The sequence below is a fragment of the Crinia signifera genome, chromosome 2 (assembly GCF_055691185.1).
Source record: "Crinia signifera chromosome 2, ASM5569118v1, whole genome shotgun sequence".
Taxonomy (NCBI): Eukaryota; Metazoa; Chordata; class Amphibia; order Anura; family Myobatrachidae; genus Crinia; species Crinia signifera.
This window is the reverse complement of record NC_139218.1, coordinates 112,444,184-112,455,770: the sequence shown is the minus strand read 5'-3', so window position 1 is coordinate 112,455,770 and position 11,587 is coordinate 112,444,184. Positions and strand designations below refer to the sequence as shown.

Here is an 11,587-nt window from a genome sequence, read left to right as displayed (position 1 = left end):
CTATTTAGGTAAGAACACTAATGTCTGTAACTTGTTCTCACGCTACACCTTGATAAAAAAACCTTCAGGTTTTGAAACGTTGGTTTTAATACCGCCTGCTCGTGTATTTTTTATCTGAGTGCCGCCGCCCCACACCTTCGATATATATATATATATATATATATATATATATATAAAATAATCAGCAACACTTGTGACATTCAAAACTCTTTTTATTTTGATTTTATAGAATGGATGATGATGACAAAGATGCGGCTATTTTGTTTGCTCTTCAGAAACCTCCTCGTTGACATAGACAGACAAGTAAGTAAAGTGGATATGTAAAAAAAAAAAAAAGTGTACTGTACCAGGCCATACTATTGATTACACATATATGTATGGGTTGAATTCATTTACGCAATGAGAAGTCTTGTTTTTTTTATCATCAATAGTTTTTATTAAAAATATTTTGTTCCGTTAACCACGGAAAGGGAGAGGATACAGAAAGTAAAGGGGGGGAGGAGTCCGAATCTACTACATCAATTAAGCAGTATACATTTTAGTCGACAGTATAGACAGCCATCATAAGACCAGTGGTACAATCAGTGTGAAAATAAGAACAGATAGGGAAGTAAGCTGCTCAACATTGCCAGAGGGATAAGTCTGGACCAAACATACTGTCCAGACCTTCTTTAGAAATCGAGTATTTGTGCCAACCAATCCATTTACAGTAGTTGCTGAAGAAATGGATTTAGAGGGGTGCGCTGGGCCTGAGGTTTCCATTAGATATGCATAGTGAACTTTTCGGATAATCTTTGCCAGGGGTGGGGGGTGAGGACTTTTTACAGTTTTGAGCTATCGGCTCTCCAGTGGCTATTAGTATATGTCCAAGGACGTATCTAGCTGTAGTGGAAATAGCCTCTGGGTAGATGTGGAGTAGGGCTTATGAGGGTGACATCGGGATAGGTGTTTCCAGGATCCTAGAAGTTAATGCAAATACATCTATCCACAGCTGGTGGATTTTGGGGCATGACCAGAATACATGGAAACTATCTCCTATCTCTGCACGTTCTCGCCAGCAGTACTTGGAGATTGATGGCCAAATCTTGTGAAGTTTGGCCGGTGTGAAGTAGAGACCATGTATTTGTTTGAAGTGCATCTCTACGTGATTACTGCACTTGGACATTGAGTGAGATGATCCGTAGAATGAGAGGTCTTGTTAACTTATTTATTGAACCACCCTCTTATTTCTAATTTCTGCTTTTTCCATATTTTTGAGTATTTGTATACCATAAAGAGATATCTTGTAAATGAAATTCAAGTCTAAACACAAAATGTATGTGTACCATATACACCGTATATACCTAACCTGAAAGTAATACTAATAATAATAATAATAATAAATTAATAATAATTTTATTTATATAGCGCTTTTTTCCCTAGGACTCAAAGTCGCTTAAAATACATCACAAGCATGGTACATGGAACAAAGGCATTAGAATTGATGAAGTTGAAAAACAGAGAGAATTAAGGACTTAACGTAGAGAGCACTTAGCATACTGCTGGGTTGGTGCAGACATTTTGGGTAATAACTTCTATGTGTTATATATTCCAACCATAAAAGATACCAGGCGCAGCAGCCATCTTGGGTGCACAATGTAGGAATACCTTGAGAGAAATTAGTTACGCTCAAAAGAGATAAGACAAAATGGGTGGTTTCGGCATCCAAGTGCTAGGGGTAGTGTCCCAGCATAATCATCAGTTCCATGTGTTTTTCATCCTATCTGCAGGCATACCAAATGAGGCAGCCATTTAGGGTGCACTATGAAGGTTATACTGTAGGAGATAAGCCATACATGGATGCAATGCACATATGGGAAAACTGATATGTGTAATAGTATGATAAACTCTGCATTAATAGATCCACAAGTAGTACATTCTCTGTGTACACTCCAGCACTCTGCAACTCCAAAAATCCAGCCCCCCCCCCCCCCCCACTCAGGGTGCTGCTCCCCGCCGCGGCTTCGCCAACGCTGCCCGGCCTGTAATTCAGTGCTGGGATACAGACCAAGGAGCACCAGAAGCACAAAGGCAGAGAGCAACACCCCATGCAGGTCAGAGGAACAGCATAGGCAGGGTGCAAGAATGGACACTACATCCGGCACACAGAGTTAAATATCTAAGGTGCACTGCACAGATTGTTGCTGGCAGTGTGTGCAACCAGTGAAAGTACAGCATACAAGCTTTGCATACAGTGTGTGTGTGTGTGTGTGTGTGTGTGTGGGGGGGGGGGGTTCTTGATAAAGATCATGGTAAATAAAACAGTAAACCAAAGATTAATACAAAGCTTTCATCAACTCGGAGGCTGAGACATATGGTAATTTGGGAAAAAGTAAATATAAAATGTTGCAGTGTTTCGGTTTATGTCCAAATCCCGTCCAAACTCCATTTCTAACTCAATGCTTCAGATGACTTGCTTAAGATACAGGCTTAGATGGCAGGCAAGCCTTGTGTAGGCTTCTCAAAATGTCCCTTTTTAAAGGAGAGTCTGGATCAGCTGGTGCAGGGGGAAGGGAGGGTGTTTGAAAACATTGCTCAACTAGCTAATTAATGGTGGGGGAAGTTGCAGGCTCCCATTAACAAAACACATTTTCAATGCTGACTGTTCTTTAAATGAAAAGCATTGGGTTTTGTAAAATGGAATTCATGTACCTGTAGAGGAGATGAGAGATGGTTTTAAAACTTTATTCCATTTCTAACTTAATGCTTCAGATGACTTGTTTAAAAATGACCATGAAACAAAGTGTACATACACAAATACCATTTATGTTTCATATACACCTTTTAAAAATAACCTGAGGGTCATTTTTTACAATATTTTTAATAATTTTGTGTATAAAGCATAGTTTGTGTGCAACCATCAGAAAGCAAAATATCAATGTGTCAATATGACAGTTGCGCAACAAAAAATTTGGACTATTTCAGATATTGTTATTCCGAATACGGGTGTCTAATCTGTATAACGTTTTCAGGAAAACAATAACATCTCTGTTTTTTACCATACTAATTCTAATTTAATATTAAGGGGGTCTTTAAATCTTAGATTCTGATTTTGCCCGGTTTGACAGTATATCGACAGATGGATTTTAACTTTCAGCCTGCCCACCGTCAAAAAGGGGGTGTATCAGAAAAAAACAGCTGTGGATTGTCGAGATCTGGCCATGAATTGGACAATTCATGGCCATTTTCAACAAAACAAATCTGACTGGTTTTAAAGTCGGATTCGTTTTGTCAAATTCCACCTTCAATGCTGTAGGAAACGTCACCACTTAATAGGAGGCGACCACCACTATTTCCCCTGTTGGAAAGAGTGGCAGGGATTGAATAATCCCCAAAGAGTCTGTAGAACCAGTGACTTGAAGTAAGCCATACCTCCACTTTTCCAACAAGTTTGATTGTAATTAGAGATGTGCGGTTTGGTTTCCTTGGATATGAAACCACCCGAAATTCCTATTTTTTGGGTATTTCCAGCCAGGTTTGGATCTGAAAATGAGGCAAAACTTCGTCCTTCCAGTGTGAAATCTCACATCTATCTTTCGCATTTAGTAAAAATCCCTGCCTCATCACTTGGGTCGCATTTCACACTGAAACCTGGAGTGAGAGAGTGTGGGTTGGTCTGCACTGTGATTATGGACAGTGGAATAGTGTCACAGTCAATAAAAGAGCAGGAGCAGCAACCATGTACTACTCCAGTGGCTGATGCCAGTCATGATAGTATTTAAACATCTACTAAAGGTGGTCCAGGGGGGCAGAACATTTTAAGAAAAGGCACCTGTAATCTAAATACTTCACAATATTAAAGAAGTGAGGTAGAGGTGTCACCTTTAAAAAAAGAGAAATCTGTGTACCAAAAAAGGAACACTAAGGCTGAACAAACTGTGTTTTCGCAAATCCCTAAGGAGAGCCTAGGGGGGGTCCACATTACTGTAGCTATCTATGTGAGAGTCTTACATTGTACTTTGAAGGAAGGCTTCTTCCTCCATTTATGCCCCCTCTGCAAATAAAGCACAAATAAAGATAATGACATATTAGATATTGAGGATGCTTGTGTTAAAAGTGCAACAGGGTGAAGGGGATATTTGTGTACTATCTGACACTAATGAGGATGTTGAAGATGAGGATGTTGCTTGTGTAAGCTAGAGCTAATTGTACAAATAAAGGAGGTTATTCTGATCGGTGCGGCCAAACGTGCGTACGTTCCATATTAGCGTACGCTCTCCGTACGCTGCCGTTGGGGTTAAGTCCACCCACAAATCAGCCGCATACGTACGGCCAGAAACAACGTCGAAGGGGAGTGGCGTACAATTGAGCGTACGCCAACGTACACGGACGGACCAGCCCTTAAACTCCGACAACTAGCGTACAACAGAGCGTACGCCACCGTTTACGGACGTCTCTCGTCCGTCTTCCCACCGACTTCTTGCGGCTATCTGAGCGTACGCCAGCTTGCACGGACGGGTCCCTATTGTTTTCAATAGAAAACTCAGCTTATGTCCAGGCTCGTGAGAGTGAGCGTACGTCCGTGTACGCTGGCATACCCTTCACATATATGGACCTGCAAATCTTGCCTTTCAACTACAATTCTGACAATTAATTAATTATTCTAATTGTTATTCAATTATTGTTTTCTATTATCTCAATTGAGGATTGTGTGCAAAATAGTGGGCATGGGCTTAAAACATTGCTGAAACATCCTTTGTAGGTGTTAGATGTGGTTTATGTTATTGTATCATAAATACAAAACCTATGTTTGTATTAGAGTGAACACGTTGACACATGTCGACTTGTGTAGATTGAGTGTGCTACTGTGTAAAGTCTATGAAAGCACGTAGTGAATGTGTATAACTGTTTAACAAATACCTACCTTAGCATATATAAGCAGGTCCTAAAAAGATTCGTACCTTAAATTAAACAAACCTTTAAATGTAGAGAAGTATAGAAAGATAAGCTTCCAATGTGTTTGAGTGCTGTGTGTGGCTTGCAGGTAGTGAAATCATGGTTTTGACTTAATAGAATGCAGCATTGCTTATTACATTCAGGTGTATGTGTTTGAGTAGTAATCAGCGTATATTAGCAAACCCAGGCGCACGCTGGCATGCAATATCTGTAGGGGTGGTCTGAGCTGGCGGTTGGCGGCCACCTGTTTTGTGTCCGAAATGAACGGTGCTTTAGGCGATCGTGCGGTAGTAGCACCGTTAATTTTTGGTGCACACCCCCGTGTACACCCATATTTACGCCCATTTTCCCTCATTATTTCGGCCGCTCCCCTCAACACGCCCCTATGCCGCCCCCAATGCCCGTACTCTCGCGTACAGGTTTTTTCGCATGGAGAGACCCGTCCGTAAGCGTTGTGGGGTGTTCGCGCCTGCGCATTGGCGATTGTACGCATGCGCAGATCATGAAAAACCCCGAAACGTTCGCGTACGGCCCGGCCGCACCAACCAGAATAAGGCCCATAGTCACTGTCATTCTTGGACAAAAGACTAAAAAGCCAACTCTTAGATGTGGAACAAGTTTTGCCAAATCTTGACAACATTTGTGAAGGCATATGTACCATTTGTTAAGCCAGCATTAGTAGAGGTAGTGTTAAACATCTAGACACCTCCTCTCTGTTACATAACTTTAGAAAGTTAAAAATGTTTTCAAATAACAACAAGCAGTCCAGTATCAACTGCTAGCAGTTTGGGCCAGCCCAGTTTACACTAGAAAAAATCCTCATCATCAACCACATTATTAATGATTGGGGGATACTTCCCCAAAAAATTTGGGGAGTTCAAATAAACCAAGCACTTCAGCCACAATAGTGTCAGTCCCTGAAGTGATTGGTTTGTTAAAAGGTGCATGTCCTTTTTATATACATCATAATGGTGGGAGGGAGGGAGAACTACTTTTCTTTAAAAAAAAATTCAGCATACATTACTAATTTGCAACACATGTACCAGTAAAAAAATACAATAGCCATGGATTCCTGTTAAGCGTTGAAGAGCAATGTTAATTGCCAAGGATTTTTGACAAGGGGGTTTATTTACTAAGATGGGAGATCTGTTGAAGATGGTATGTTGCCCATAGCAACCAATGAGAATCTACTTCTCTGTTTAAATAGCCTGATTGTTTGCCCATAGCAACATCACATCTTTAATAGAACTCCCATAGTTAATAAACCCTATGTTTGAAGAGCATTGTTAATAGCCAAGGATACACGACAAGGGGTGAAGAGCAAAATTAATTACCAAGGGTTGACGAGCAATGTTAATAGCCAAGGATTCCTAAAAGGATTGAGAGCAATGTTAATAGCCAAGGATTTCCTGACAAGAGTTGAAAAGTAATGTTACTACCAAGGATTCCCAACAAGGCTTAAATAACAGGAGACTCCTGCCTCCTCAATCATTCTATGGGGTGGTATAGTTTTTTAACTACCATCCTGTCTGCCACTGCTGTGTGGGAATGTTTTATGCATGTGCTTATTTCTAAATTGCTGTGTTTGTGAGGCTGGTCTGTTATACCCCTTTTACACCAGAGCCTCGACCCGGGATATTGCCGCTACAATCCGGGCCAGCAATTGGTGTTAAAGGGGTAAAAAAATACCCTGTTCCCTGGGTGTCCAACCCGGCAAATGTTCAGGGTCGGACACAGGCCTTCCCTGGAGTCGGGGCTGTGTAAATGGGTAACCCGGGTCTTCCGATTGGTATGGAAACCTATACCTCCAGACTGCAGCGTCCTGCAGTTAGTCCGGAGGTTGGGCAGGGGCCGCATACAGCCTCTGCTGCTGTCTGCGGTACTTTGCAGATAGCAATGAAGGCTGGGAGGAGGTGAATGGATGCCTGTGTGCAGCATCCATTCACCTCATGGATGGAGGCTTGGAGAGCACGGAGGCTGGGGGCAGACCAACAGCTTTCCTGGGTGCTGGGTTTGCCCCCAGCATGTCCGTCGGCGTTGCAGGGGTCCCGGCTGGCAGGTTTCGTGGTGCTTGGAGATGATATCATCTCCAAGTGCCGGCTCAGGGCTCGATTTCGCCGGTGTCGCCCACCCGGCATAGGCCCTTATTCTGGTTGGTGCGGCCGGAGCCGCACACGGTGCTCCGGCCGCACAAACCAATCCCCGCCCACGAGACGGATCGCCACGGCCGTCCGTACACGGACGGCTGGCGATCCGCATAAAAATGGTGGGGCGTACGCCTCCACCATGGTGGGAGCTGCCCCCTGCATTCGATGGTCGTCGACCATCGAAGGCAGGGCCGCACGCCACAGCAGCTCCCGCAAGCTGAGACCACACGGACAATCGTCCGTGTGATAGCTTGTATGGGGGCTGAGAGCTGACATCCGGCGACGTCAGCTTTCCGCCCCCATCAGTGGCGTCATGCCCTGATTAGCATGCATACGCCCCGCGTTTGCATGGGAACGCCCATGAAACGCGGGGCGTATACATAGGGAAATGAGGGTATGAAGCCCCTCACGCCCCTATACGCCCCCTTTGCGGCGGACGAAATACGTCTGCGGCGAATGGGGCTGCACATGCGCAGATTGACCTCTGCGCATGTGCAGACTAAAAACATCGGCGGTACGGCCGCACGCGGGCCGTACTGTCCGATTTAGAATAAGGGCCATAATGCCAGGGGATGCTGGTGTAAAAGGGAACAACTGCCGGGTCACATCCAGTTTAAAAAAAACCTATAAAAAACTCTATGTGAACCTTCCCCATGTTGACCTAATGCTTGTGTAGACCTAATGACATGTCGACCTAACCCATGTCAATCTTCAGTCATGTCAACCTTTATGCATGTTGACCTAGTGGTGTCGACCTAATGCTGGTCGACCTAGTTGCAGTCTATCCAATGATCCATACCCCTGTGAACATCACTAAGTGAACTCCCAATAACAGGCAGTGTATCTAGAGAAGAAGCAACAAAATCACAATACTGTATATAACATTCAAAGTGAAGGCTACACAATTTGCTGAGTAGAGAGGAGTAATATTGCTACAAGACCTTACCCAAACTGTGCACCTTAAATTCAGACTTTGTTTAGACTTATTCTGTATACCATCCCACACTTTGGGCCTAATTAAGAGTTTATTGCTAATTCATAATTGAGCAATTATTGAAAGACTGTGCATGCATACGAATCAAATTGTGCATGCACAAGGGGAATTAGGGACAGAAAATTTGTATGGATCACCGTCATTATCCTCTCTCTGAAAAATCGCAGGCATGCCCAGGTGTTTTTGAGGAGGGTCTCAGACCTACTCACATTTGCAAATATAGAAAAATCCTTTTGATGGTCTGTTAATTGCATATAGATTTGCCGATTAGTGATCCATTCGCCATTTTCTCACAATTTTGCAAAGGACGGTTACTCTTTCTGTCCGGGCGGTGGCTACGCTTCGCAATCCACAGCAGATTCTCACATTAGGGATCAACTTTGAATCAGGTCCTTTATTTGTAAATTCATGGGACTTGCTGATTATGCATACAACTAGAACAGGTACCGGACGGGGTCCCGACAGTCATTTACCTGACGTCGGGATTCCAACAGTCAAAACCATGACACATGGGGGCCCGACGGCCACCGGCTATTCTCCCTCGTGGGGGTCCACGACCCCCATAGAGGGAGAACAGAATAGGTGGCGAGCATAGCGAGCCACCACACCCGCAGCGTGGCAAGTGCAGCGAGCCCGCAAGGGGCTTTGTTGCGCTCACCATGCTGTCTGGGTCCGGCCAGTCGGGATAATGACTGTCGGAATCCTGACTGTCGGAACCCTATACCACACCCAACTAGAACACAACAGTGAATTAATTCTGATATGTACAGTTGGGAACACTTAATGTTATGATCCACTAGCAAACGGTGTGAACTTTTGTGGACAAATGCAGAAATACAGTACTCTTACTCTAGAATCTTTATTTTGGCAAAATGAGAAACCATTAAAACAGAAAATTGCCATGTTAAAATAAACAAACACAAATAGGGTGAAAAGAAACAAAAATAAAGTGCTACATTTACAGACTTGGGATGCCTTGGAAGAACATATATTCATACTGTATGAAGAGCTTAAGTCTAAACTATTTGGGAAGGATAAGCCAAGGTTGTATATTTTCATTTATAATTACATTTTAGAATGGTTATCTTTATTCTCATCACTTTTGGTGATGTTTGCTTGTTTGTATATGTGCATACTATATGTGTATAGTTAAGATATGGTTATCTGTATTAATAAAAAAACATCTGTTAAAGTTCTTCTATTTTCCATTCACTCACTTCGCCTTCTGTCATAAGCTAATTTTATCATTGTCAACGAGAAAGGATGCTAAAGTAAAGTTGATAGAGGGAATAGAAGACTGTCATGTTATTTAAATGTCACAGTATGTGTCCTGTTTCATGCTTATGGAAGGGAAGCCAAAAACATACTTGGATTCCTCTGCTTTATAATGATTCAGCACTAGGAATATTCATATGATTTAACATATGCAGAAGCAAAAGTTTGTTGACAATAATACATATTTGATATATTTTGATAGTACTTTATGAGATGCTTAATTTTGTTTTCCGTTACAGAAAATGGAAGTTGTCTAGTCTTTCAAAGGATGACCAACACCTGACATTTTGTTCCAAGGTCACAACATGGACACCCTTCACAAGATTCTGCCAAACTCTGAGGAGGCTTTTACTGATGTTATTGCAGATGTAACATGCACCAAACCTGTGGGGGATGAAAGTCCAAGGCTTTCAAATCAAAATGCCAACTTTAAACTGCTTATTAATGAAACCTTAAATGAACCAGATGTTTCCAGATTTTCAAAGGAATGTCATGAAACTCTAGTGACTGAACAAATGAGACTGGAAGAAGGGAACCAGAGGGTCTTCATCAATATAGCAGGTCTCAGATATGAGACCAAACTTAAAACTCTTAGTGAGTTTCCTGACACACTCCTTGGAGATCCTCATAAAAGAATTAATTATTTCGATGCCATGAGGAACGAATATTTTTTTGATAGAAACCGTCCAAGCTTTGATGGAATTCTCTATTATTACCAGTCTGGTGGAAAAATACGACGTCCAGCAAATGTCCCAATAGATGTGTTTGCAGATGAAATAGTTTTCTATGAGCTGGGAAATGAAGCTTTAGATCAATTTCGAGATGATGAAGGTTTCCTTAAGGATCCAGAAATACCATTACCAAATAATGATTACCATAGACAATTCTGGTTGCTCTTTGAATATCCTGAAAGCTCCAGTGCAGCAAGAGGGATGGCATTGGTTTCAGTTTTGGTCATTGTCATCTCCATACTTATATTCTGTTTGGAAACGTTGCCAGAATTTAGAGAAGAAAGAGACTTTAGCATACTCAGGAACACAGGCAATTATTCTGAAGGCAAGTCATACCTTACCACCTTTACAGATCCATTCTTCATGATAGAGACAACTTGCATAATATGGTTTTCATTTGAACTTGTGGTTAGGTTTGCCGTCTGCCCAAGTACCCCAGAATTCTTTCAGAATATTATGAATATAATTGACATTGTGTCTATCATTCCATATTTTGTAACACTTATCACAGAACTTGCAAAACAGACAGAACCCAATGGACAACAAAACATGTCATTAGCCATTTTAAGAATTGTCCGACTTGTCAGGGTTTTCAGAATTTTTAAGCTGTCAAGACATTCAAAGGGACTTCAGATATTAGGACAAACCCTAAAAGCCAGCATGAGAGAACTGGGTTTGCTAATATTTTTTCTTTTTATAGGAGTCATTTTGTTTTCTAGTGCAGTATATTTTGCAGAAGTTGATGAGCCTCATTCACAATTCATTAGCATCCCAGATGGATTTTGGTGGGCAGTAGTAACCATGACAACCGTTGGATATGGAGATATGTGTCCTATTACATTGGGTGGTAAACTTGTAGGCACTCTGTGCGCTATTGCAGGTGTCTTGACTATTGCACTTCCAGTTCCAGTAATTGTATCAAATTTTAATTATTTTTATCACAGGGAAACAGATAATGAAGATCGACAATCGTTACCTGCGGATGTAGACAAAATTAGTTTAAATAATTTAACAAGAACAGGAAGTACTTCTTCTCTGAAGAAAAATAATGGATCTTGTATTAGTGACAAAAATGGCAAAACTTAAACCTGCTTTTTTATATCCTTACAATGCAAAGTTAAATGTATTTGATATATACTGTACTGCAAAATGTTTGTGGCTCATAATTATAAAGATATCTCCACCAAGATGTACAATTATGCTAAATTCTACATTTTTTGTATAATGTTTTAAAATGTAATTTTTTTGCATTTCATTGTTATTTATGAAATGTATGGGTTTTTAAATGAGAACATTTCAAAAAGTTTTGCTTAAATCCTATTTTCCAATTCTATCACAACAACAATAATAATAATGTTGATCCATTATTGCTGACCTTGTTCCCATATAGCCGTGCCTCCCAACATTAGCTGAGGCTATCTAAAATGGTTGGGTAGACAATCTCTTGGCGCTAATATGACTTGGAGAGTCGCCTATTAAGAGTAATGGGATATTTCCCTTGTATC

General features: G+C 41.5%; 1 protein-coding gene across 2 annotated transcripts; it reads left to right on the top strand.

Annotated features, from left to right (window-relative positions):
• Positions 1 to 227: 227 nt before the first annotated feature.
• Positions 228 to 11,168, top strand: KCNA10 (potassium voltage-gated channel subfamily A member 10). Of its 2 annotated transcripts, none has more exons than XM_083171046.1 (2): positions 228 to 303; positions 9,591 to 11,168. In XM_083171046.1, the coding sequence occupies exon 2, from the start codon at positions 9,657 to 9,659 to the stop codon at positions 11,166 to 11,168; it is 1,512 nt and encodes a 503-aa protein (XP_083027172.1). In that variant the 5' UTR covers positions 228 to 303; positions 9,591 to 9,656. The 2 variants fall into 2 exon arrangements, with proteins under 2 accessions (XP_083027172.1, XP_083027171.1); XM_083171045.1 differs by lacking the exon at positions 228 to 303 and adding an exon at positions 9,052 to 9,120.
• Positions 11,169 to 11,587: the final 419 nt, after the last annotated feature.